Source organism: Paralichthys olivaceus, chromosome 10 (assembly GCF_024713975.1).
Source record: "Paralichthys olivaceus isolate ysfri-2021 chromosome 10, ASM2471397v2, whole genome shotgun sequence".
Taxonomy (NCBI): domain Eukaryota; kingdom Metazoa; phylum Chordata; class Actinopteri; order Pleuronectiformes; family Paralichthyidae; genus Paralichthys; species Paralichthys olivaceus.
This window is the reverse complement of record NC_091102.1, coordinates 22159471-22186297: the sequence shown is the minus strand read 5'-3', so window position 1 is coordinate 22186297 and position 26827 is coordinate 22159471. Positions and strand designations below refer to the sequence as shown.

Below are 26827 nucleotides of genomic sequence, written 5' to 3'. Positions count from 1 at the left end.
CTTGGACCATGCTCATAATCCAAGCACACGTCCATGCTTCATCATGGTATAACCTGGACTAAAGTGCTCTTCCTACACAATGCTTCTGAGATCCAAAATATAACACAATTAAACATACTAATATATTAATGCACATGCATATAAATAGATTCTTGTATAAAGTTATTTTGATTTAAAAGTCTTATAATAAAAAAATATATAAAAAATATAAATCTATGATATGTATTATGTAAATAATATCTTAGAAGCTCCTCTCCCATTCAAAACGCCTCACCCGCCTCAGAACCTCATTGTTTTGGACACAGACACGTTTGGAGACATTAACATTTTCTTTTGACTGAAAAACTCAAAGTGGCATTTTGATGCATGAGAACAACACCATGCCACGGAAGATTACATGTCACAGTAACACGTTCATATGACGACATTACAACTCCTCATAAGGATCACGACTATTGTTCACAATTCAATGGTTCAAACAAATGACGGAAGGAGCGACATGTGTATTTGTTTGAAGCGGAACCTTTAGAAGAAGCAAACAGTCGGACTCATTTAAGCGCTGCACTCATCGTGGAAGACGTGCAGCGGCTAATGGAGCACCGATGCTAACAGATACATGTGAACTCTAAGCTGGAGCTGGAGTTAAACTCAGCTGGAGCAGTCACTGAGGGAAGACAACCCTGGAGATCCGGTGAGTTGTTTTAAAGTGTTGTCTCTGTGTAACGCTGATGGTTATCATCATACTACATCAACAACGTCAGCCTGCCGGATACATTTCGTTAATGAAGCATTTTAACTTGTCTCTCCAGTGGAGGATCTTCCCCCACATGTGTCATGTCAACCCGGACATTATTTTGAAAATGATTTTTTTTTAAAAGAAAGAAGCGCAGCATTAATAACAAAAGTAAATAAATCAATCATCCTGATGGTTGTTTTTTTTAGATTTTAAGATGATTTTTGATTGAGAAACAAAGGTAGCCAACATGTGAGCATCCAAATTACTCAGCCACTCTGTTCTCATCCGTGCAGCAGAACGCTCCTGAACTTTGACCAGACATTTTCATGGAATCATTTCATTTCACGTGGTTAAGTTTCTTAACTCATCATAATAAGGGCAATGCAGAAACTGTTCCCACTGGTCACACAAGCTGTTGTCCTCAGGGAATCTTTTTAAATCTACCTGTGCTTATTTCTCAGTGTGGTACTGGTTGTCCGTTCATGACCCCACAGGCAGCTCTGAGACCTGCAGGGCAACATGCTCTGTCCCCGGCTGCGACTGTGGCTCCAGCCTGTGACTCAGGTGTCGGCTGTTTCCCGGCTGAGTGCACACAAACTGGCCTCCCTGCAGAGTGCCACAAAGCTCCCCCCGAACAAACTCCAAAGCCTACTCTACCCCTTCAGTGAGCTGGATGCATACCTGGACAGGTACTGTGGTTTATATATACATTTAGCACTGCTTTTACATTTGACTCATGCTCAAGTGTTTGCTTTATTCCTTGAACTGATTTCCTTTTTAACGATATGAAACTAAAACTGCCAGGTCCGTGGACAGAACACAGTTCCAGCTCTTCCATCCCAGTGTGGAGGACATGATTAAAGCAGAAAAGCTGTTCTGCTCTTCACCATCACATGCGATTGATTACTACATCTCTGCAGAGAGGATGCACCATATACCTGCGCTGCACCAGCCAGAGGTGAGTGGGCAGCCTCAGTCGTACTCTAAACAACTTGTTCATGTTCAGTGCTGAGAAAATGAGTGTGTTCTGTTGCACAGCTCCAGCACTAAGCCCTACTATACCACTGAATAGCAGTTTTGAGACATTAACTCCAGAAATCTGTATGGGAAATTTAGTCCTGATGCTGCAGAAGATTATCAGGGTCATAAAGCACAGTGCTTCATTTACAGCACTTCAACAACGGCACCAGGCCTTATCCCAAGTAGATTTTGAATCTCATTGTCTTTCCAAGTTGACATCTTCGTAGGAATCTTCTACATGTATCGCACCTCATTTTCATCCTGAGATATTTGTATGCTTCCATTTTTGCATCCGTCACATTGTAGAAATGTCATCAACAAGCCCGCTGACCGGCTGAGAACTTTGCGGAAACATTCCTGTCGTATTCTGACACGGGACATTTCACAAGAGGCTGGCGGGAAAAGTTCTGGAAAATGTGCAGAGCAACTGACTCTCACATTTGCGTTCTCACACTCATGAGAATGTTCAAACTTCAGTGCAGGTCTGAAAGCAGCTCAAGTGTATAATGTAATTCAAAGTGCAGGGAAAGTTTTAATGGGTTGTTACAAATGTTGTGCTCTGTTCAGAAAATGGTGATACCACCTTCTCTCCTCATATTGTACCTCTTGTCAGCTCCTGATATATCCTTGAAACAGCAGACAGCTGCTGATACATTTCAGTTACACCACCACATTAACATGCACCAGAGATTATCAATTATCTTTGTCACATAAACAAACTCTAGAGCATTTCCACAACATGCAGGACAAAATACATACAATAGCAGTTTGGGTTTTGAAGCCTTGTTGTCACAGCTCACATTCAACTGTTTCCTAAGCGAGTGAGCATTACTTAATGCATCACAAACATATATTCCTCAGTTTCTCTACTGTGCTCTAAGCGGGCGTTTTAAGAATCAGTTTTGAAATCCTGCTGCTCAGTCGGCAGAGGAGACGAGCCACTGCACAGCTGAGGAGTCTGAGGAGCGCGCTGCTCGCCAGGCTCTCCCAACGGATCAGAAATCAAAAAGAAAATCACATTAGCAGATTACATTAGCACCCAATCTGTTGTCTGAGTGAGATGCCTTTATTCGATAGCAGTAGTGATATGCCCACAGTAAATATACTTGCCTGCATTCAAAAGTGTTGGGACGCCAACTAATTATTGAGTGCAGTCGGTTAGAAAATGAACCAGAAACAAAAAATGACAGTAAACCTGTATCTCTCTTTGCTCAATCTCTGTCTAGTGTGACGGTGCCTCTTCTTCTGCCACTCTGACTGCACTTGCAACAGGCTGCAGTGCATGATGGTCTAACTTTTTGGAGTGCATTCAATTTACAGTTGAAGATTAAAACAAAATGCCTGCTTTAAATAGTGAGTATAAATATATAATTTTAACTATACACAATAACAGTAGCAGTACAGTAACTGGACAAAACAAAGATTTCTTTAAATGATCAATTATACAAAGAAAGAATAAATGTTGGTTGGTTCACCAGAACAGATCTGAACACATTAATTTTTTTGGGAACAACCTGATGAATACGTCTTATACTGCCACACCCTTCTTGCGCATATGCAGATGAAAAAAGCTCCGTAGAACTAAATGGATGATGGTAATGTGGGCCACAGGTCTGAGTTCTGTAGACTTCTTGTGGCACAGCACACTGACAGATCTGTTGTGAAGAACAGGCTGAGGAATGAGACCTCGTGTATCTTTACTCTTAATAAAACAACCGTCCCAAACGATGAGCCGCTAACTTTCTGAAGCATTGCTCTTGTTGCGCTGCTTAAGTAAAATGAATGCTCTTCACTCAGCAGAACCACAATATTTGCCCCACTGCACCATTACCTGGCACGTCGCTGCATCGGCCAATCACATAAATGCAAGTAGACAATAGATGACAATGAGAACAGAGTGTTGACGCTGTTTATCTGGCGATCGAGATTTGTTAGCTGAGAGTTGTTTTCAACTGTTCAGCTGTTTTCAGACAGGAACTCCAGACACTGTCCGCACAATTGGGCGAAGACTTTCTCTGGAGCTTGCCGTTCACACATGGACGAAGCTGCAGGAGATTCTCCGCTCAGACGTGTTCACAACAACCCTAGAAACTCTAGAGCGTTCAGGTGAGGGGTGGTGCAGAGACAGTTGGACACGTTTCTTGCTGACAGCACATCAACACCAGCGTTGGCTCTTATCACCAAAATCTTCACATCTTCATCCGTGTCTTCTGCATGTATGGTGCCACTTTTTCATCTCAGATACACCCCCCCTCTGGAGAATGTCAGGAGATCAGCTCGAGTTCAGTGCATTTCTGAAAGCAGCGTTTATTTGAACTGAAGTGCACGGTTTTAGTGTCTGTGGAACCTTCAGGCTAATGAAGATGTTACTCCAATTTAACTTTCTAGTGTAGTGTGTTTTTTAATGCATGGCTGTTAAAAGACTAATGTCTGTTAAAGATTAGCCCACTAAACGTTCCTGTTTAACTGGTAATTAGAGAGAGCACCTTTTGGTGTAAGCTGCAATTTAGATTATCACATTTTCTCTTCTTTTGTGTTTTTATGGAGGGGAAAGTGTTTGTACAGGGACCACAGAGGACAGTGCCACCAAATCTTCAGTCTCAGAAGTTGATAGTTAATACATGTACAGAATGAGTTTACAGATTTGAATCATCTCTTTCATTTGAAGCACAAACCTTTTTTTTTATTGCTCACATCTGTTTCCCACTTTGCATCAAATATTTTCCTGCAAGTCCAAGTGTGTGGAAACTTCACGGAGCAAATGCGATTGAGAATCCCTGTTGATGGGAAATTATAGTTTGATCTCTTTTCAGTTCTCTTTTTGTCCAGCTGTGAGCAGACCTCCCTGTGTTAAACTGTATCGCCTTCAGATTGGCAGCAATGGTCGGGTTTGGTAACAATTGGCCAGTGTGACCCTAAGTTTACAAGATGAACAGTTGAGTAGAGAAGGCATTCTTTTCAGTCTGTGTTGAACATATTGAGGTTCACGTTGTCCTTCTTTGTCCCAAAAGCTAGACACAAAGTCTAAAAAATGTAGTGTAAAGTCTCTTTACCCTCCTGGAGCCACATACATAATTAAGCACGGGTTGACACTCGATAATAAATGAGCAGATTTATAACCTTATAGAGTGTAGTGTTCACTGGAGGGTTCAGAATGGAATATTGTGTTGATAGGACGACAGGGTCTCTTTGACATGCCGAGTTAGTTACCATTCTGTCCCTTTGCTCCATCAGAGGATGATGTATTTGTAGCTTACTGGCAGCACCAACCTCCATCCATCTGTCTTGTGTCAGAGAGATGGATGAGCCCTGGCCTGGCCGTCACTGGTACAGCAACGGAAAAAACCATAGCAGCCAATGGCAGCAGTCCGTGACAGTCAGAGCAGGTGTGGGGCTTAAAATATTCACTGGAGAATTAACTGAATGAGAAAAAACAAAATAAGACCTGTAATCAAATAATGTATAAATACTATTAATGCTAATAATAATAATAGTTGATTATGTGATATTCACAGACAGGATTTCAAGGCGGGTGTTTGTCCAGCTTGGGAAACCTCAGAATTGCATCCCTGTTCGTTGCAGACAATGTGGTTCTGTTGACCTCATCAGACGATGAGAAGATGGGAATCAGCACCTCCACGTCTGAGGCCATGGCTGTCTGCCAGAGAACAGTGGATTGCTCCCTCCGGGTCGGGGGGGGGGGGGGTAGCTGCACCAAGTGAAGGATTTTAAGTATCTCTGGGTCTTGATCACGAGTGAGGGGAGGATGGAGCGGGAGATGGAAAAGCAGATTGGTGCAGTCAGCATTAATGAGGGCATTGTGCTGGACCGTTGTGTTGCAGAGGGATTTGAGTCAGAGGCAAATCATTTGATTAACAGATCTGCATTCTTACCGTTACCTTTGATCATGAGCTCTTGGTGACCGATATAAGATTGTGGATACAAGTGCCTAAAATGAGCTTCCTCAGTCTGGGCTGAACTGCTGTAGGGTGTTTATATTTCATCTGAGCTGGGAGTACATCAGGATTTCTCAGGAGACCCTGGAAGACTCTGGGGGAGAGGGTCTTCTGGAACACCTTGCTGAGCCTGCTGCCCCTTCGACCTTTCCTCATATAAGTGCAAGAAGACGGGTGGATTGATGGACATAATAATAATCCATCGCTAGTTCAGATCACTGAATTACTAAGAAGAGTTTCAGTCATTGAGACATAAACATATTGTTTTAAATTCTGTTGTAGCACAAGATAACAGAAACTGGACCTCTTGTGTATATTTCCAGGTTTGTTTCATCGGCAGAAGTAATGTGGGCAAGTCGTCTCTCATCAAAGCTCTGTTCTCCCTGACGCCTGAGGTCGAAGTCAGAGTCTCCAAAACTCCAGTGAGTGTCCTGAACCAACATCCTGTTTCGCTTACAGGATTTAGCATGTCCAAAGCCAAAGGGTAGTAACTACATATTCAGTGAAACTTGGATTATGTTGTTTGTTTTACCATGTACCAGAAACTTATCATTTTTAAATATAATCTTAGTCACAATGTAGCTGTAATGAGTATTTCCATTTTTTCATCAACCAAAATTTGATAATTCAGTTTTGTATAGCTCACAGTAGCTGATTTAATTAGTGAAGTCAGTGTACTGCTACGCTTAAAAGCACCGGCAGACAGGAACAAACCAACAAGAAAGAACACAGTTTGTTTTCCTCTGAATCTTTTCCAAAAGCAAAGTGCAGCATCTGCAGATTGAAATTTGAATCTGCATCATAACTTGTGGCGGCTATAAAAACCTATACAAGCATGAAATTAATCTTTCCATTACTAGTAATAAAACTTGATTTGACGGTCAGAGAATATCGTTGAAGTTAGATTTTGAAAAATAAGTTAATTGAATTGTCTTCTTGTTTACCTGCGTTTAGATATTTATTCTTTGTTTTATTATTTTATACATATTATTTGTCTTTTTTTTTTTTTTTTTACCTGTCTCTCTGTGTATAGGGTCACACAAAGAAAATGAACTTCTTCAGAGTGGGAAAAGCTTTCACCATCGTGGACATGCCAGGCTATGGGTACAGAGCACCCAAAGACTTCGTGGATATGGTGGAGCCATATCTTTACACAAGGAAAAAGTGAGATATTCACTTTGGCTTCAGTTCGCTGCCTGGAGAGGCGTGTGTACACTAGAGTCACATTGTGTGGTCTCAGCACAAACGGGGGGAATTAATACTCCTCATACACGCATGATTTATTTCTGCAGGGCCAAAGTAAAACAGTCGCTGACCATCTATCTTGTAATGAATACACAAAGTTAAAAGTAACTTTTCTATCACGAGTCAGACTTAAACTATGCTGCCGATGTTGGGAAGAGATTTTTCTCAAAGACCATGACAGAGCAGCCTTCATGGTTTTAGGCCTTTGGGAAGTAAAAGTGCCAAAGAAAATTCTTACATGAATCAACTTGCTAACATATTAATGACTGCAGTTTTCACAGACCTTTGAAAGTTGTTGAACTTAACTGTTTAGAAGGTGCGAACACAAAGCTGCAGGATGAGCAGCCATCAGTGTTACATTACCAAAATACTTTCTTGCCTGGAAAGTAATAGTGAATGTAATGTCATCCATCCAAAATAAGCCCATTGTTCTTCCTGCTGTTTTTCTATTGTTGCGTGTATTTTCATATTTGATGCATGTTTATATTTGGATGTTTGTTCTCATTCCATTATGCGTGTGCTTTGTCCTTTGGGGCCACCGTACAGAAGTACATCTTTAACAACCTCAATCTACTGTCACTTTGGTGATTTTATCATATACATTGCATGATTAAATGCACAGCAGTGATGGAATAATGTTAAAAATATAAATAATTCTAAATAGAAGTTATCACTCCCTGTCACACTGTATGACAAACTTCTCCTCCACTCCATTACATCCCTGCAGCATCTGACGGCTGCAGGATACATGGTGATAAATTGGTTCGAGAAGTGCTGCACCAGGGCACAGTGCCATGATGCACTGCTGTCCACTGTGTTTACCTCTATTAAATCACATCCAAATGACACCGGGCTGCGACAGAGTGACCCCGTACAACACTACACACGTCAGACTGGTCCTTTAAGGCTCAGAATTCAGTTTTTTTAAGCAGGAGCCGTCAGATTATAGCAGCCTTGTGTCACTGACTCCCTTAGAAGAACAAAAAAACATTTTACTGCATACAATTATAGTAGAAACAGTAGTCAGTTGACATGCCAGGTCTCCTACACCTTTTGGAGCTGTGTCAGTAAATGTCTGGAAGAGTCACAGCAGTTACCATTACCCTGGTTTTTGTTGCATGTGAACTTGAGTATCGATCTTTGTTTCTTGTGTAGTCTTGTAAGGACATTCCTGTTGGTTGATGGCAGCGTTGGTCTTCAGAAGGCCGACTTCATCGCCCTGGAGATGTGTGAGGATATCAAACGTCCATATGTGGTAAGATATTCACATTTTTTTCATAAAATAGTTACATCTGCAGCCCATTATATCTTATTTCACTAGACCAAATGAAGTCTTGGGCTTGAAAGTAAAAACAGTGGCAGGAAAAATTGTAAGTGAACCATTTGGAATAGATAAATAGAAAATTGCATTTATTACATTGTATACATTTATTATATGTTAATTTCTTACATCATGATCAAATCTTGGAGTCTTCTTCATGAAACCAATAGAGGTGTGGGTAAAGAGCTATTTAGACTTTTGAGTATTATATATTTTTTTTGTATTCACGAAAACCATCTGCTGATGTACTTGCCTTTCGAAAAGTTATCAGAATACTTCCGATCAGGATGTTGATTTGCATGAAGCTGGAAAGTCACCTCAAAGAATTTAGATATTCACGATGCTCGACTTCGGAAAAGGACAGTGAGTTCCCAGGTTTATCGATGTATCTTAGAGGATAACTGTCTGTGTGCGTAACCTCAGGAAAAACAACACAGAGCTGCACCAAGCCAGAAGCAAAAACAAGCTCACATCCAGCACCGTGTGAGAAAAACAATTTAAAGAGGTTAGCAGGCATAGATACTATTAATGAACAGAAGATTACCCACAGTACTTGCTATTGCTAAATATTTAGAGGAACCTGATTTTACCTTGACTTTTCCATCGGAACTCATTCTTCTTCCAAATCCTCGTCATTAGGTCCACACTGAATTAATGCTGAACGCTCCCACTCAGCTATTTAAAAACTGCTGTCCCCTCTGAAATGCCACCGCTATGGCATTATAATGAAGCACCCCCACTCTCTGAGCACTCTGCCGTCAATTATTCATGCTCACAGGTTATTAAACACTTTGACCATTATTAAGGCTGTGACAGTTCAGCTCTCAAAAAAGATTAACTCCCTCTCCTGAAATATAAAGGAAGCATGAAGCCATGAGCTGGAATGAAATTTAAAAAGTTGTTGCTTTGCTTGGGCTAAGATGAAGCATAAGAGCACAGTTGTTCAGTGCATCACTGTCGTAGATGATTGGTCTCCTATCCATTCATTCATTTCAAGCATCAGCAGTATCCTCTGACCAAAGAAATGATAAAATTGGAAAAACTATTGGAGGATCATACAAAAAGCTTCATGTCCATTATGTGATAAAATCAAATAAAAACTATATAGTGTATTATTCTTAACTGGCCAGTAGGTGTCAGAAAAAGTCTAGAACTGGTTTGTTTGCTTACTCGAGACCATCCACCCCTTGTGTTGGCTCATAAAATTACTGCTGTGGATTAGTTGATTAGTTGATCAATTAGAACAACATGTGAATCAGGATACTCTTGACACTGTTATCTCTTGTTAGCTCGGTGCTCTTTAATCTCTCAAGAATTTGTGCAAATCCACTTGCCATAATTTATAATGCGCAATATATTTTTCTGGACAGATGTTGGTGACAAAGATTGACAAATGTGGGCACGGGACACTGCTGACAAACCTATTGAATCTTCAGGATGTGGTTAAAACGCAGACTGCATGCTGCTTTCCACAGCCAATTCTGGTCAGGTGAGACTCTCACGTTCTTTTAGATCTATACGTTTCACATTGTCAACAAATGTCATGAAAAGATCCATCATAGTAATGAACTGAGCTGACCAAGCTCTGTTTGTGCTTTCATATCCTGATGTATCTTATTCCATTGTGCTACAGAGCTCCATTGTGTCACGACACTCCTTTTATTCTGCAACATCATCCTGCCATTGTAGAAAAAATCACTAAGCTCCATTTGTGGATTCATTTATCTTGCTGGTTTTTCTTATTTTCATGCAATTTGTTGTCATAACAAACAGTTGTTTTCTGTTTGTGACATATTCCCATCTTTACTTGTTAGAATGAAAAACTGAATGTCCCGTATCTAGTCTTTTACACTCACACTTAACAGAAACATTGTGTTTTCTTCACTGATTAATTCCAGGCAAGGCTTCTTAACTGTTTTTTCATCCAGAGTTAAGTGACTATTAATGAAATGTTTACCAGCTTTGGGGAGTTTCATAGTTGTAGCAGCAGCATTTTATTTTATTTGCAAAGGCTGTAAAGCATGAAGTGAAGCCACAAACCACAGCATTTGTAACTAAACACTGGTTTTGCAATTCTGTTCCTAGTTCTTACTTTTTATAGTTTGCAAAATAAGTCAAAGTTATTATTAATCATATTGTACCAACTGTGTTTTTTTAGGATATTTTAGATAAAGACAAAATAAGTAAACCATGACATCACAAAGTGCTATTGCTAAATGTATTTCTTTTTAGTTTGACTGGATTTCGTCCAGTCCCAATCTAGACTTAAAGTGAGCAGTTGCGTCAAGAAAATGTTTGAAAAGCACTGAAGTGAAATTAAATAAAATATCTGATCAAACATAAGATTCAAACACAAATATTTAAAATAATGAATAGTTGTAATTATACTCGACCAAAAAGAAAGTGTCACCTATGTGTAGGACAAAAAAGTTTTAATTAAAATTCAGTGTACTTTCCTGTTATTTTACCCTCTCTTATTAAAATGTGATTGAAAGGTGAATCTCTAGTCGTACAGCTGACTCTACATAGCATTTCTCTATTATTTTATTGAGTTTCAGTGGTAAACAGTGTTGTAGCAGAGGTGACCACTTCTTCAGACGTAATAAAACAGAAAAAACATAACATGCCTCATTACTGCTCGTGTGGTGTCCACAAGCCCTGACACTCGTATGTCAGTGGATCTGTTAAAAACGTTTACTATGATCATTATAAGCAGTGGCCTGGGCTGAAACACTGTTTACCCCTGAAACTTCTAAAGTGTTTTGTTAAGTCAAACACTTCACCCACCCCTCCATCAGCATAGAGGTGAGTAGATGAGTGAATGTACATTTTTCTGTGAACTATCCCTTTAAGACTTTAAAGACCCTTTTTACCACAGACATGTCAAAATAGGAAAAGCAACAATTACCTTAATGATGGTCTCATTCCATTAGTCTCAGCAGGTTTCAGCTTAGCTGGAATTGTGAAGGCTTGTTCAGGGGAACAGCTCACACTTACCGTGTTTTTGTTGATCCAAGCTGAAGCTGTGCCTGGGTGCACACCAAAGATTTTAGCAGGAAATATTTAAAAGATATAAATAAACCTGCGGTTGGGCTATAACCTTTACAGGTTGATATTTACACTGTCCTTTTATCGCCTCAATTTCTGTCTGATGTGAGTTTAGAAATGTGTTGAGAGCAAATTTTTGCAGTTTGATAAATTGCCTCTCCTTTTTTCTGCAACAGCTCCCTCCGGTTTATAGGAATCCACCTCCTGAGATGCTTCATTTGCCATCTAACAGGCAGCATCAAGTTAACGAACACCTCTCAGAGCTGATCAGAGGTCAGCTTCGTCTCCATGAGTGAGGTCTGGACTCCTTCTCTTTTATCTCTTCACAACAGCAGATAATGGGAATCCTGAAGATTTAACAGCACTTTTAATGTTGTGTGTGTGTGTGTGTGTGTGTGTGTGTGTGTGTGTGTGTGTGTGTGTGTGTGTGTGTGTGTGTGTGTGTGTGTGTGTGTGTGTGTGTGTGTGTGTGTGTGTGTGTGTGTGTGTGTGTGTGTACGCGTATGCGTATACAGCTAAATTATATCTGAAGATGCTTTTACTATGAATTAAAATGTAAAACCCTGACTTGTTGGTTCAGCTGGTTGTCCTTTAACTTTATATGTACTACATCACTCCTTCGGAATGCAAGCACAAGATACACAAGTACAGTATATGACATGGCAAATACTTTGTGGACACCTGATTAGACCTGAAATGACACCATGTGATTTATTTATTTTTTGTCACATCTTTACTTGGAACGGTTGCCGTCATATTTTGGAATCAAGTTAGAAAGATTTATGTTTCTTAAGTTTGGTAAGAAAAGTTACATAACACAGGGTCAATAGAGCAGTGAAAGGTGAAAAACAGGTCAGCTCAGCAGTGCAATAAGAGCATTAAATTCAAATACAATAAAAAGAGTGCAATATAAAACTCTAACACGATATACATTAGAGGATGCAAGTTTAAAACTAAAGTGACAAGTATACTCTAAAGGAATATGTGTGTTTATATATAAAGTATACAGACAGGTAGCATATTTGCACAGGATTATTGACGTGACTTGAACTATGAGTTTAACCTGATGGCCTGGTTATAATAGTTTGTCTGATGTCACAAAATGCATATTAATTATGACTGGCTGGCACCTTTAGGTGTTGAACAGGGTTGAGGTCAGGCCGCTACTCACGGTGGTTTTTCCACACCAATCACTGTCGTATGTTGTTGCATTGACATTTAATGGAATATAGCAGGGCTAACCCAGAGCTGAAAAAACCGACCTAGACCCAAAAGCATAATAGATTTTAGAGATAGAACTGTTCTTGGAGAAGTCTTTATACTTATTTTCCCTTCTTGCAAAGTTCTTCTCACAACTGGAGTACATACTCTAAGCAACTCGTTTTTTTTATGTATATCTTTTGGGCTTTTATGCCTTTAATGGACAGGACAGTTGAAGAGAGACAGGAAGCAGGGGACAGAGAGAGGGGGAATGACATGCAGTAAAGGGCCGTCCGATGCGGGATTCAAACCGGGGCCCACTGCAGCGAGGACAACCCACTACGCTACAGACCACCCCTAACCCATTTTTACAAGACAGTCTGAATACTTTAAACATGGACACACCTTTTTATTATATTAAAAACAGTTCCTTCTAATCAATGTTGTTATTTTGGTAATGTGTTCGGCTACATGCGGCATCTATTGCACTTCTTGGCCCAAACTAGAAAGTCAAAAGTGCACATTAAATTGTCCCTTTGTTTTAAGGTAGTCCAGATCACACTGATATGTTCATTTTTCTGATAAGTGTGGTTTTGATTAGATATTTGATGCTGTAAAGATGGTGCAATGACATGATTGACAACTTCTCACGGTAGGTGGAGCCTGTTTATTAGTGGGACATTGGTACCATGGTGTCACACCATGATCTCTAATGCAAAGACTTCAAATTACATTAAAACTGCAAAATGGCGGCACTGGTTTGTGGGATATTTTGGCTTCACTTTTGTATAAAGGGAGGAAGGGGAGATTCATTGTTCACCTTCATTTACAGTTTATTGGTCATGTATTTACAATGTATATATTGGTTGGATTACTAACCAAGGATGACTTGCTAACTGTTAAACTGCTCTTTCCAACCTGGTATATTTACTTCCCTTTCCCTCTACGAGCTAGGGTTGTAACAACGCCCAGTGCATATGTGGCATAAAGAGGTTTCTGTAAAAACCTTAAATGATTTTATCCATTGGAGGTGGGAAGGTCGACCATTTACTTTTTGACACATGCATAAAACGCAAATTTTAAGTGACCTATAACCTCCGCCCGGGTGAGTATGTATTCCTGCGTTTGTCTGCTTGTCTCACATAATCATTTATGTGAAAGATACTGGAAAGTTTACCATGAAACTTGGTGGAAGGGTTTTAGTGATGATCCTGTTACATTTTGGTGAAGATCCTTTTTTTTTTTTTCCAATATATTTAATCATTGTTTTCTTTAATGCTTTTCAATTGATAGATCTGAGTAATTCATGGATCTTGATGAAAACAAGTTTAGGGTCTAAAATGTATGAGTGTGTGCAATTTGTTGTTGAATTTAATTGTGATTTCATAAGGTGGCTGATGGGACTTTCCATGTCCTTATACCATGACTCATCAACATTAGCTGTTAAATAACCAGGTTTTGTTTTAGCTGTGATAATAATTCAGGTATTGACAATAATAGCAGTCAGAGTTTAGCATGGGGTGGTTATCTTAATTTTTTTTTTTTATTCAAGTTCATTTTAATACTAAGTTCTACAAAAACCAACCCAAGGAGGAACATTTCCAACACTGTGTCCTTGTAACCTATTGGTTTAGTTGTATATAGACACACCCTTATAAAGGCTAATTGAAACAAACTGTAATATTGTATTATAGTTGGTAAATTGAATTGGCTTTATTTGCAAGAAATACAACACTCATGAGAATATGATGAGAAACACCTAGGTCTGCAAAGAATGATGAAGGCTGAAAACGTTCAAGAAATCAGCAGACACGTGGTCATAAACATTTTTATTGAGATTAGTCACCAAGACTCAAGGTCACATCCTGAAAATCACTCTGCATCCCTCTTCATTTTTTTCTTAGTTACATAAAAGAAAAGAAAAAAAACTAGCCGGTGGGACAGACCAGAAAGTGCCTTATCATCATTTGCTAATTTTACAGTGGAGCGGGAACACTGTGAAATATGGACCCATCAGATTAGATCGTTATCTGGAATCAGATCAGCTAAGATAATGGTCGTGTCATGACACAAACCTTCACACATCAGGAGCAGAACGATACTTGAAATTTACTGCAGCCTGAATGAAGGGCAAGTCAAATAAAGACTGATAAGGCTTCTTCTGAAGATCTACCATAAGGATTTCACTGCCCCTTCATCACCACAGCACTGACAAATTCACAAAGAATGTTAAATAAGATAACACTAATGTAAATCACTACACGCAGCCTTTCCAGGTTTGGCCTTTTCTGCCCTTTCTAAACTGTGACTTTGTGTCTTGAATCCATCTTGCTAACATGATCATTTCCAGTCACAACGTAACTAAGATGTGAGTGTGTTTTCCTGGAGTCACCTGTTTAGAATTTTGGCAGGTGTCTGTCTTTCAGTCGATCAGGCCAGATTTCAATCGATGTAATTACTTCACAACCTTGAAAGATTATCATCGTGAATATTTACAAGTGTCAGGCTGAATATGAACGTGGGTGTTTTCTGACTCATGAGTGCTGGGTAGAAACAGCACTGTTTACTTACTCCTCATGGGTCAGAACATCCCATTCTAAGGTCTTTAGTTAAAAGTACTGTGTGTAGAATTTTGTGATATCTAGTGTGGCCCCTCACCTCACCCTCTCCTTCCAAACATGAAAACGAACTGGTAGCCTTCAGTTGTCATAAAAACTCAAAAGGTGTTTAGTTTGTTCAGTCTGGACTAATGTAAAAAACATGGCACCCTCTGTAGAGAGGACCCCCTTGATGTAAATATAAAGTATTTGAATATAAAGGACCTTTTCTGGGGTAAAGAAAACTACAATTCATAAAATTTAGATGAAATGAACTATTGAAAACATCATGAGAATTATTCTGCATACAATTCCTGCCAATAGATCCCTTTCACCTAAATCTTACCCACTGGACCTTTAAGGTTGTGCATAGCATCATTTTATTGCATTAAAATGTACTGTACTTTTGTCATTGTGTCCTCTATTGTATTGCACATGCAAACTATATGAGGTCTCCCGCATTGTTCAGAGACAACATTGTTTCATACAGTTGGTTTCTCCGTAGCTGCGTTATGATTTGAGCTGCTTTTGATTTTTGACCTTGAGTCTGTCTTTGCTGGTTGTCCTTTAACTTTTAAGTTAAGCATTACTCTTTCCATGGAAACCGAGAAACCCTTCAGAAGGACCCTGGGGAGGTAAGAACAACCCGGCTTTATGTCTGTTTGTTAATAATGGGTATTTTTATAGTAGTTTTTTTTTTTTAATTAAAACAAAGTAAGTTACAAGGAATGTTTTTAGTTTGTAAAGCGTGTGCACTCCTTGACTCTCATACATCAAAGTGACAGGTAATGAGCTTAAGCGATAGAACTTTATGATGCACACTTAAAGTTTTTTATTGTTTCCACACTTGGCATGTGCTGCATGTTGACATAAAGTGCTTTTACAAAAATTACGAACTCCCATTTTTATTACCGCGTTGAATAATGGTGGATGTCATAAAGATTCTGTAAACTTGAAAAAATAAAAATAAAAATGTGACAATGAGATTGAAACACTGTGTTCACTGTATTTGTAGCTGTGTGGCTGTGCAGATGGGCCTGGCCTTGATCAAGTTTGTAAAATCCCATTTTAACTCCACAAAACTGAACAAGTTACAGCTAATTTGACCATGAATTCTGGAAGGAATTAAAGAGTGTACCCACCAAAGAATATTAACATTGTTTTCAGTAAGACATACAAAAATTTAATTTAAAAAAAGATATTTAACCTCTGTAATTCAGTGACTACTCTCTGGCACAAATGCAGTGTTTCCATATTTAAATCACTGGCTTGATTTACCTTTCTTTCTTCTAATGAATATTAGTGCTTTGGAAATGTTCCTGTATCCTTACCAAAAGTGATAATTTTTGGCTTATAACTTAAGTAAGGTCAATTATAGGGTTTGGTTTTCCTTTGACATCAGATTTTTTATTGGTAAGTATATAAAAAAATCCTCCACGTATTACATCCATTGTGGTATTTAATGTTTAAATGATAAAAAGGCCAAAGGGTATAATTTTTACAATCACTCTGCGAACAATAACTTGTGCACGCAGGGTGTGTCCTGCCTTTAAGGAATGCAAGCATCTTCCATCCTCGCTGACATTGTAGGATGATGATGCTGTGTAGTATACTTGTCCAATAAAGTTTTTAAGAGGCCAAAGGGCAATAAAGGTTGGCGCAATGGTGCAATCACACTTCATGTGCGGAATGATTCTCTTTTTATGTGCATGTGTTTCTGAACACTGCCCCCATAAACCATCAAGTATTGGTTAATTTTTTATCCTTTTTCACCTGATTTCCGCTTCTGGATTGATTTGGCTGAGGCATAAAGAGCAGAGAGCAGAACCGTTGCCACTGTTGCTGTGGTCCTCTTGGATATCGGACGAGGAGAAACTGGAGCAGTCTGCTGGACTCTAAGAATTACAAGAGGAGCCTTACTTCCAGTCTCCTCTCAAATTTGGAGCCACCGATCGTCAACGTTTTCTTCCGTTACACTGCCCACCATGTACAAGCTCAACGCAGTAACTTTGCCTCCTGCCTGTGACTCCTTTGCCGCACTTTGTTCGGGCAAAAGCTGCCTTGTACCTCCTAGTAACTTCAATGAAGTGCTGAGCCTGGTGTTGAGCATAGTGCTCACCATAATGCTGGCTATGGTCATGTTCTCCATGGGCTGCACTGTGGATGCCAAAAAGTTGTTGGGCCACATCAAGAGGCCCTGGGGCATTGCAATCGGCTTCCTCTGCCAGTTTGGCATCATGCCTTTCACAGCCTTCGCCTTGTCACTGGCCTTCGGCGTTCTACCTGTGCAGGCCGTCGTCATCATCATTATGGGCTGCTGTCCTGGAGGCTCCGGCTCCAACATCATCTGCTACTGGTTGGATGGAGACATGGACCTCAGGTAAGAAACTAGCTGGGCTGAGTGGCTCATTTGCAGCATCCTTGGATATTATCATGTCAGTCAGTGATCTGCTGCTTGAACACGCTGACAAACTGTTAATTACCTCAGGCATGCCAGAATAATTGTTTCATGATCTGAATGTAAAAAGAATATATCTGCTTTTGAGCACATCATAGTTAAGTAGCACATAACCATGTTTCCTATATAGAGCAGTGCAAAGTAGACAGTGTTTCCTTGATTACAATTTTAGTTGAATTAATTCATATTTATTTTAACTGTATGCACTTCAGAGCTGCTGTCTAACAAGTGAGAGGATAACATTTAGTTTCCATTTGGCCAATCTGCATATATGTCACACTGTCCATGTCCTCTCCTTTCAGTATCAGTATGACTGCCTGTTCCTCTATCCTGGCCTTGGGGATGATGCCTCTGTGTCTGCTCATTTATACCTCTGTCTGGACATCCACCGACACCATCCAGATCCCATACGACAGTATTGGTAATAAGAATTCGCACAGTGGATTATTAGCCATATATGTTTTTTTAAGAATTTTAAATGGAACTTTTTATGACAACCATAAAATGTGATTAGTTTGCAGATATATTACACCACAGTGGAAAACAAATTTAAAAATTCAGTGAATCTGAGTGGTATTTTAACTAAATATTATTGTTGTATAATTACCTAAACATAATAATCATAAAAAGGATTGTGATACTATGAAACTATGTATCTTCAGGTATCACTCTAGTGGCCCTCCTTGTCCCAATTTCCCTGGGAATGTATTTTAAAAGCAAGAAGCCGGAGTTGGCAAAAAAGATCCTCAAGGTAGGAAAACGCTTAACTTACTTTGAATATTGATAATCAGATGAGAATTTGGTGAGGGGATTTGTTCTGACATTTACATTTTGCATTGCTCGATCTAAAGAAAGAAAAGTCTTGGACGGGCTTTTAATAATGTCTCTTCTGTGCACAGGTGGGTTCGATTGCAGGGTTTGGTCTCATTCTTATCATAGCTGTGGTTGGAGGAATTCTCTACCAGTCTTCCTGGATCATTCCTCCCTCCCTCTGGATCATCGGTACAATCTACCCTTTCATTGGTTTCGGCCTGGGGTTCTTCCTGGCCCGCATTGCCGGTCAACCCTGGTACAGGTAGGGTGAAGGCATTATATTGAAGTTTGCATTTAGTAATTTTAACTTAACAACTTGAGAGAATCCTGTATCTAACTTGTGATCAGTCTCACGTAACTAGTCTTTGATAATGCCAACAGACTTGTTTATTTCCCCCCTGCTTTTTTTCCTCAGATGTCGAACCATTGCCTTGGAGACAGGTTTCCAGAACTCGCAGCTGTGCAGCACCATTGTGCAGCTGTCCTTCAGCCCTGCTGAGCTGGAAGTCATGTTTTCATTCCCCCTCATCTATAGCATCTTCCAGCTGGTGGTGGCAGTTTTAACTGTGGGAGGTAAGACTATAGAAGAAGTTATTCATAGCAGTTTTGTCTTTATTTATTGACTCTAGATATCAATGGCCAACGATACACCTGATCTCAACTCATTTTAAGACCAACCACACAAGTGCTCAAATATAATAAGCAAACAGTGTGTTACTGATGGTTGGGTCAGTGCTCAGTTATACCACTTTACAGTATCATATGTGGGGCTTTATCCTGCAGTTTCCCAGCATTATCAGGATTATTATCATCACAGACATTATTGTTATTATTTCCATCAGGACTCAATGTAATATCTTTTCATTTAGTTCTATGAGAAGAACAAACCCCTTCTTTTTTTACCAAAGTTTAGTCTGAGCTTGCTCATTATATGAATACGAGCAGTTTCAGCACCCAATCTGAAAAAGGTCATCTGCATACTGAAGTTGTCAGCGTACACAGATGTAGTAACTAACACCCGGGCCACACTTGCTGCGGTTTTGTCATGGAAAAGCTTTGCCACAGTTCTGCTGTGTGTGACAGTTTCCTGTTGTTCACACTGACAGTGTGTCTCCTGTGGTTCAACAAGGTGTAATGGAACACAGCGGTCCATTACACCTCGGAGCTCGGAATTTCTGACCCGAGTTGAAAATTGCAACTGGAACGCCCCCTCAAGTTGGAATCTCGACCCACAAGGTCGGAGGTTCTGCCCCATCCCTGACTTAGAAATCCAAGATGGCCCTTATGTATATCAACAGTAGTGAAAGCTGTAGCTTTCACAGTTTATTAGCACTTCTGTCATTTCCTCTAATAAAAGTGGGTTATATGCTCAACTCAGTGCCAGGACTCGCTGAAGCTGTACATCTTCAGGTCTTGTGATAACAATCAAAAACGTATTATAACAGATGAGTGGATTAAGTTAACAGAAACACCTTTATCGTTTATTATTTAATATAGTACTTTTATTTTGAGAGGATTACAGGAAGTGTTGCAAATATCTATGTTTGTGACATATTCGACAGATAAACATTGAGACTGTTGTGAACCACGTGTTCACTGTTTATTTTGCTGTAAAGCAAGCGCAGTACATGGAAACACCTCAAATCTCTCGGAGAGCAGTGAGGCTACTGTGGCAGAACCACAGCTGGACAGCCAGCAGTGTGGCCTGGACACAAGTCTCGAGTCTTACTTAGCTGATAGGCAGCTTCATTTACATGGTTCAAAGCTGTCCAGTATTTTTCACATGTGCCAAAGCTTTGGAGTCTTTCTTTTTATGAACATTCAGAGGTCATTGTCTTTACACACAAACTGTGTAGAGAATACAGCTGCAGTCCCTCCTCCTGTTTTTGTCTGATGGAATGATAAGATGGTACTTGGGAGGACAAGACTCTGTGATCAGATCACTGACCAAAAAGGATTTGTCAGCCAAAGATCTGACATTAAAAAGAGCTCAGCTGAGCTGTGGGGCTTCTGTGACAGGAAAGGACAGATGTTAGATTACTGAGGCAGCGCCCAGATGGTCTGTGATTACTATGATGTGTTTGACAATGCCACCGACTGTTTAAGGTCAGCGGTAACTTTAAGGAAGCAGAATGGGCTTTCATCTCTGGTAGACACCTGAATGGTGATGTTTGTGCTTATAAGTTCATCCAGTGATGTTTGGATGAATCCCAGGTTTAAACCTATCTGGTTTGAAAAGTTCCAAAAGATAATGATTGTCAATAAGTCATATCCCATGGGTCAGGCACGCCGATGGGTCAAGACAAGGAGAGGGCTTTCCAAAGGTTTCGATTTCTTTCCAAATATGCTGGAATGGGGCCTGAGTTGAAATCGTGTTGCGATTGACTGTCACTCAGTGTCTTTTTTCTTCAGGATGTCAGAGCCTGTCGTCCTTCAAAGAATGTTTATATGGAAACACAGCCCAGTGTGGACAATGATTCTCATATTACTTGGGAGGATGGTTTGCAGAACCTCTGTTTACTTTGTCTGTATGGTTTTTGTCTGCATGTGGTGCTGCTGCAAAACATCTTTACATCTAATGATCATGAAAACATGTGCATCGTCGCAGAGTATTTTGAGATAGAGAGAGAGAGAGATTACAATTCAATTCTGAGTCCTGATAAACTTATTCTGTGATTATGTAACTCTGAGGAAAGGGTCCTGGCAGCATAGGAGGAGGGATGCTTCTTGGCTGCAGTGAGTTCAAGGACAGTGATCAAGGTTAATGACAATAAAGTGTGTGATAAGAAGCTGTATAATTTATATTTGTTGGTAGCTCTAAACCATAGCTGCTAGCTTATGCTCACTAACCGGCACATTATATTTCGTTATACATCCTGCTTCAATATGAGGATGGGTAAATTCACAGCCAGAGACATTTACACCTGGTGAAGGGGAACAAATTGTGGCCTGACTGCACCTTCATACAGTAAAAAGAGTGATACTTTAACATAACTAAATAATTGTCTAGAATTGTTATATTGCTTAGCATCATCTATTGTTTTTGTTTTCCAGTATAAAAATAACGACTTACAAGACAAAGGAAATATAATTGTCCTCAGACAGAACTAAGCACTAAAACCCCAGTTCATTTGAATGCTGGGGTTTTAGAAACATGACTAATTATATTATTGCTGCAGTGTCCATTCTAAACCTTCCTGGATTGGGCTGTTTGCTTGTCCTTTGTCAATGCTCTGGACTTCACCTAGAATTATTACTTGCCATTAGTGAGTCCTCCTCAAACAGTTCTACAATATACTGTCGCTTTTCTATTGTTTGTGTGCTGGATGTTGTGTGCAGAGCTTTTTCTAAACTCCTGATGGTGCAGAGTGAAGTTAGTAAACTTTGTGCTTATCCTCCCTGCTTTATTTGAAAGGAAGATTTTACAGTCAATGTTTCTCATAAAATAAAACTGATTTGCTTTACTACTGCTTGTGTGTGGCTTATATGTACCTTGAGATAACTTAAGGTTTACTGCTCTATAAAAGCACTGAGTTCTCTGATCAGTGTTTCTGACTCCATCTTTTCCCCCTACAGGCTACCGGCTATATAAAAGGAAATGTGGCGCCGTCCCAGCTGATTCAGACAGTGAGGCTCCATCAGTGGACGATGCAGGTGTTGAACGTGCAAAAGAGAAGAGATACCCTGTGGAAAACGGTGCCTTCGAGTTTGATGGGAGCGGCAACAGCAAGAAGAGTAAGGACATTGACAAGAACACCAAGCTGTGATATAACAACCCCTGCAAATCACAGACTTCAGACTCTCAGTATGAATGCCCAGCACTATCGCTCTCCTGAAGAATCAACTGTGAACTCACACTGCTCCCTGCAGGCCGGAGCTGTGTACTACCGTTTCATGAGAACAGGGGTGCCCAAATTTTCATCTACCTTAATTTATTCATATGTGTTTAGAATTATTTAAAAGAAGGTTTACTCTGTGCAAACTGTCAGAAAGCCTGTTGAGATTGACTGAAACCACACAGAAATGCAAACTGAATGTTTAATGCTGTTTATGTGGAATGGCTCTCTCTATATATACAGATATTTCATGTGCTTTGCACTAAATGATGGAATATACAAACAAATACAATTCAAATATGTTTATGTGACATTTATTATTAAGGTGGAAGTTGTATCACACAGGCACATGAGGGATGTACTTCTGACAACTTATGTTTCACAGGCACCGAGTTGAATATAATATAGACTATAAGGTTATTATGTTACCTGTATTCTCTATTTCTGGTTCTTCTGCATTGAGGCCTTGATGGAAACATGAGTGCTCTGTGCTCTCATTCAGCTCCATTTATTCTTTCATGCTGTACCTCATTTAAATAAATACATGGGGTATGTACAGTTTTTTTAGCATTCTGAAATGCTGTTTGCAAGCTAGTGGTTTTACATATCTGTCCACAAGTGCTGTATGTGTTTATTATATGTAAAGAATATTTGACTAAATTAAAGCCATATTTGCTAAGTGATTACAATTCTGATAATTTACTGAAAGCTTTTCTTGTTTTTTTATGGATGTACAGAAGCTAAATATTTTACAAAACGTATGTATTCCAATCTACCAGTGTGGTTTAGAAATGTGCTTGCTACAATAATATATTTCATCAAAAGACATTTTATTTTGTTGGTATTTTGTTGTAATAATTCATGTTTTGATGCAAATATGAGTATCAACTCAATAAACATTATTTGTAAAATACACCTTCTATTCTTTGCCTTTATCTATTGTGAAACTAATAATCAAGCAAATGTATTTATATTTTAGGATGTATAAGAATATTGTGATTATTTTAATGACATTGACCATTGTGCCCACGTGAAAAAAAAGTTGGCACATGTAGATCTTTGTCTTCTAACTTAATGTGGTAAAATGTTAACATTTACAGAGGAGGTAGGCCCAGTGCAAGGTCAGGAACACACTGCTTCCCAATCATAAAATGATCATATTTAATACAATACAGTTGCTGTTGTTCAAAGTCCAAAGTGTGACAGAAAAGCACATCACAGTCACATGGTTAAATACAATGTAAGTGCTGTCATGTGATAGCGGACTTGTTAAACTGTGTATTCACTTGTCCTTGACATCAGAGAGCTGGACCAGAGAAACACTGGTGTGCTCCACCAACACTCTTCCTTCCAAGTACCTTCACTTACTGCCGGAAACAATCAGATGTCATACTTACACCAGGATGACCTGGATTAATAAAATAAATATACTTTATTAAACAATTCTAGATATATTTACCACACAAGGTGTTATGTTTGTTGGATTTTATAAAGAGAGTTTTCAGTTCTAGTCTTTGTTACATTTTGAATTCATGATTTAAGTTTGCTCTGTGTCCCTCACTGTGTCCCACTCTGTGTATCACTCTCTGTGTCCCTCTCTGTGTCCCTCACTGTGTCCCACTCTGTGTATCACTCTCTGTGTCCCTCTCTGTGTCCCTCACTGTGTCCCACTCTGTGTATCACTCTCTCTGTCCCTCTCTGTGTCCCTCACTGTGTCCCACTCTGTGTATCACTCTCTCTGTCCCTCTCTGTGTCCCTCACTTGTGTCCCACTCTGTGTATCACTCTCTGTGTCCCTCTCTGTGTCCCTCACTTGTGTCCCACTCTGTGTATCACTCTCTGTGTCCCTCTCTGTGTCCCTCTCTGTGTCCCTCACTTGTGTCCCACTCTGTGTATCACTCTCTGTGTCCCTCACTTGTGTCCCACTCTGTGTATCACTCTCTGCGTCCCTCTTCTGTGTTCCGCCCTGTGCTTCACCCCGTGTTCATCTCAGTGTTCCTCTGTTTCCTGTTTTATTTTGTAGTCCCTGCTCTTGGTGTGTTTTCCCTCAGGACTTCCTGCCCTCGTCAGGCTCACCAGTTTGTCCTGTGCCACCTGTCTCGAGTTACTCATCAGTTCAGTGTGTATTTAAGTCTTTGTTCTCCCCCATGTATTTGCTGGTTCATTGTTGTTGAATGCCCAAGTCATGTTCATGTGTTGTGTCACCTCTTGCCACGTTCCCTGTAAGTGTTTCAAGTCTTTTCCTGTGTTACTCCCCTATTTTGCCTGAGAGCATTTTTTGAGTTCTTGAGGATTTGTTTTTGTTACGTTCGCCCTGCCTTAAAATAAAGGACACCTTTTGTTACAAACTTTTTTGGTTCTGCCTTTTGGTTCTTACCCTCTCCCTGCACCGCATCGCTCCTGCCTGACACAAGGATTTTCAAACAAAGAAACATTGAATATGTATTTAATTCATAATAGAGGTTTTCACAGAGGCAGACGTCCCCAAGCTGCTGTAAAGTGTGTCATTAGAGGCTTGGTGTTAAAAATATGACATTATTACTCTACTAGTTATCACAAAGAGAGGCTCATCATTATGTGATATGGTTAGAAGGGATTTACTGATGTGTAGTTTTGATGGATTGTCCTACATTCTCCGAAACTAATAATAGCCTATGCATAAACATTTTCAAATATATATGGTGTACTTTGATATGTTAGCACTGTCAAATTCACCTTTTGAATGTCTTCAGGATCAAATGATAAAATCATGATTGCATAGGTATCCAGAAATTGAGTGAAACTAAGCTTTGACTGAGAGGAGCCCCACAGTCTAAGACAGCTTTGTGGAAAAGTGAGAAAGCTATTTCTCATGAATGGACATGAGAGGCAGGTTGATGTGACTGAGGAGCTCCTTTCACAGACACACAGGAAGAGAAGAAGACCGTCAACTTCTTCTGACGATTCTTTCTCAGGAATTTGTGAGCATTAGGATTCACATCTCTGATGGGCACACCACATAGCACACGGGCCATTTCATGTCACTGCGTCGCATGCTACAATGAGGACAACACTGATACAGAGTACCTGCTCCAGGACATTAACAGTGACTTTGTCTTTGTTGTCATCCACCCCGACATACAGGGACCAGGTCTATTTGTGGTTGTAATTTCTCTGGCTGAAAACATTCCTGACTGGGACATCAGTGTTTAAGGCTCTATATTACAATCTACAAACTAAAAATCTTCCTTCTGATAAAGTCTATAGTTAGTTCTGGATCAGGTGAGTCCTGAACCCTCCTTAGTTAAGCTGCTATAGGTCTAGACTGCTGGGGGAACTCCCATCATCCACTGAGCCCTCTCCACTTCTCTCTGCCCCCCCACATTCACTCATTTATTTATTTTAATGCATGTCAATAACTATGTCACTTTGTCTTTCTCTCATTGCAAATATCTCTGACTCCAGAACTGAAGGAGAACAACTATTATTATTATTATTATTATTAATTACAATACTTAGTAGTAATTAATTATTATATGAATTGCTGCTGCTATCATTATTAATCAATAACTCTTTACACTGTTATTGTTTTCATTTTAACTAGTCAGAGCTGATACCTAATGGTCTCTCCCCCTCCCCAGTATCTCACTCTCTTCTCTCCCCTCTTTTCCACCCATCTCTCCTCTCCTCCCCAGTTTTTCTCTGCTCGCCCCAACCGGTCGAGGCAGATGACTGGTTCTAGTGATTTCTCCCTGTTACAGAGTTTTTTTCCCCACAGTTGGCAAAGTGCTGCTCATTGTGGGAACTGTTGGGTTTAATACGATTTTAAGGTCTTGACCTTCTATGTGAAGTGCCTTGAGATAATATATATTATGATTTGACGCTATACAAATAAATTGAATTTAATTAAATTATCCCAATGTTTATATTTGCACAGACATCTGGCTTAGCAACCTTGCATTACAGGTATAAAATGTACATCAAAATTACACTTTTGATTTGTGTTGTTCAGATTCACCAGCTGGCAGCAGTGACTCTCTCCTGGAAGAGAGGAGAAGAATTGAAGAGAATTCACAGGGCTTAAGACAGTGTAGGACACAGCTTTACAATAAAACAAGTGCACACGTTGTGGAATAAATTAAATCTTTCAAATGTTTCAACAATGGAATATATCATATGTTTTGGAATGTGTCTTCTGTAATGTATCGCAGACACCAACTCAGGACTCTTGGTGACCCATAGCTGCATATGGACTGAATGAAACCAGCTTAAGGTCCATGGGGCTCAGCATGACAAAATGGTCCACGCACAATAGCAAATCGGTGTTGTCACATTTTAAAAGTTGGCTATTTCCTTGGCTGTTGCCGCCCAGTGGTATTACATATTTAATTATTTGTCCTGATTCAGATTGAGAGTGTCCCATGTGCCAGGAGGCATACTATCTATTGTTTGTGGTCTCGATGATTTGACTGAACACAAGTGAAAAGCCATGCAAAGCAATATACCTTGTGCGTCATAGAACACATTGTGCTATACTGTATATTGAAAGGGCAGTCTTTGTAGTTTTATCCTGTTCAAGTAGAAGACACTGATTATTTCAGAGAGTAAAATACATAGCA

General features: G+C 39.7%; 2 protein-coding genes across 4 annotated transcripts; both read left to right on the top strand.

Moving 5' to 3' along the window:
* The first annotated feature begins 543 nt into the window (after positions 1 to 543).
* gtpbp8 (GTP binding protein 8) lies at positions 544 to 11893 on the top strand. Of its 3 annotated transcripts, XM_020099635.2 has the most exons (9): positions 544 to 691; positions 1231 to 1425; positions 1541 to 1694; positions 6036 to 6134; positions 6746 to 6876; positions 8113 to 8212; positions 9649 to 9767; positions 11503 to 11623; positions 11842 to 11893. In XM_020099635.2, exons 2-8 carry the CDS (start codon positions 1256 to 1258, stop codon positions 11591 to 11593), a joined length of 864 nt encoding a protein of 287 aa, XP_019955194.1. In that variant the 5' UTR covers positions 544 to 691; positions 1231 to 1255; the 3' UTR covers positions 11594 to 11623; positions 11842 to 11893. The 3 variants fall into 3 exon arrangements, with proteins under 3 accessions (XP_019955194.1, XP_019955193.1, XP_019955195.1); XM_020099634.2 differs by lacking the exon at positions 11842 to 11893 and having other exon boundaries at positions 11503 to 11813; XM_020099636.2 differs by lacking the exon at positions 11842 to 11893 and having other exon boundaries at positions 551 to 691; positions 1198 to 1425; positions 11503 to 11813.
* Positions 11894 to 16695: 4802 nt separating this feature from the next.
* On the top strand, positions 16696 to 23141 carry slc10a2 (solute carrier family 10 member 2). Its single transcript, XM_020099612.2, has 6 exons — positions 16696 to 17503; positions 17884 to 18002; positions 18244 to 18332; positions 18481 to 18656; positions 18810 to 18967; positions 21971 to 23141. Exons 1-6 carry the CDS (start codon positions 17109 to 17111, stop codon positions 22159 to 22161), a joined length of 1128 nt encoding a protein of 375 aa, XP_019955171.2. The 5' UTR covers positions 16696 to 17108; the 3' UTR covers positions 22162 to 23141.
* The last annotated feature ends 3686 nt before the right edge of the window (positions 23142 to 26827 follow it).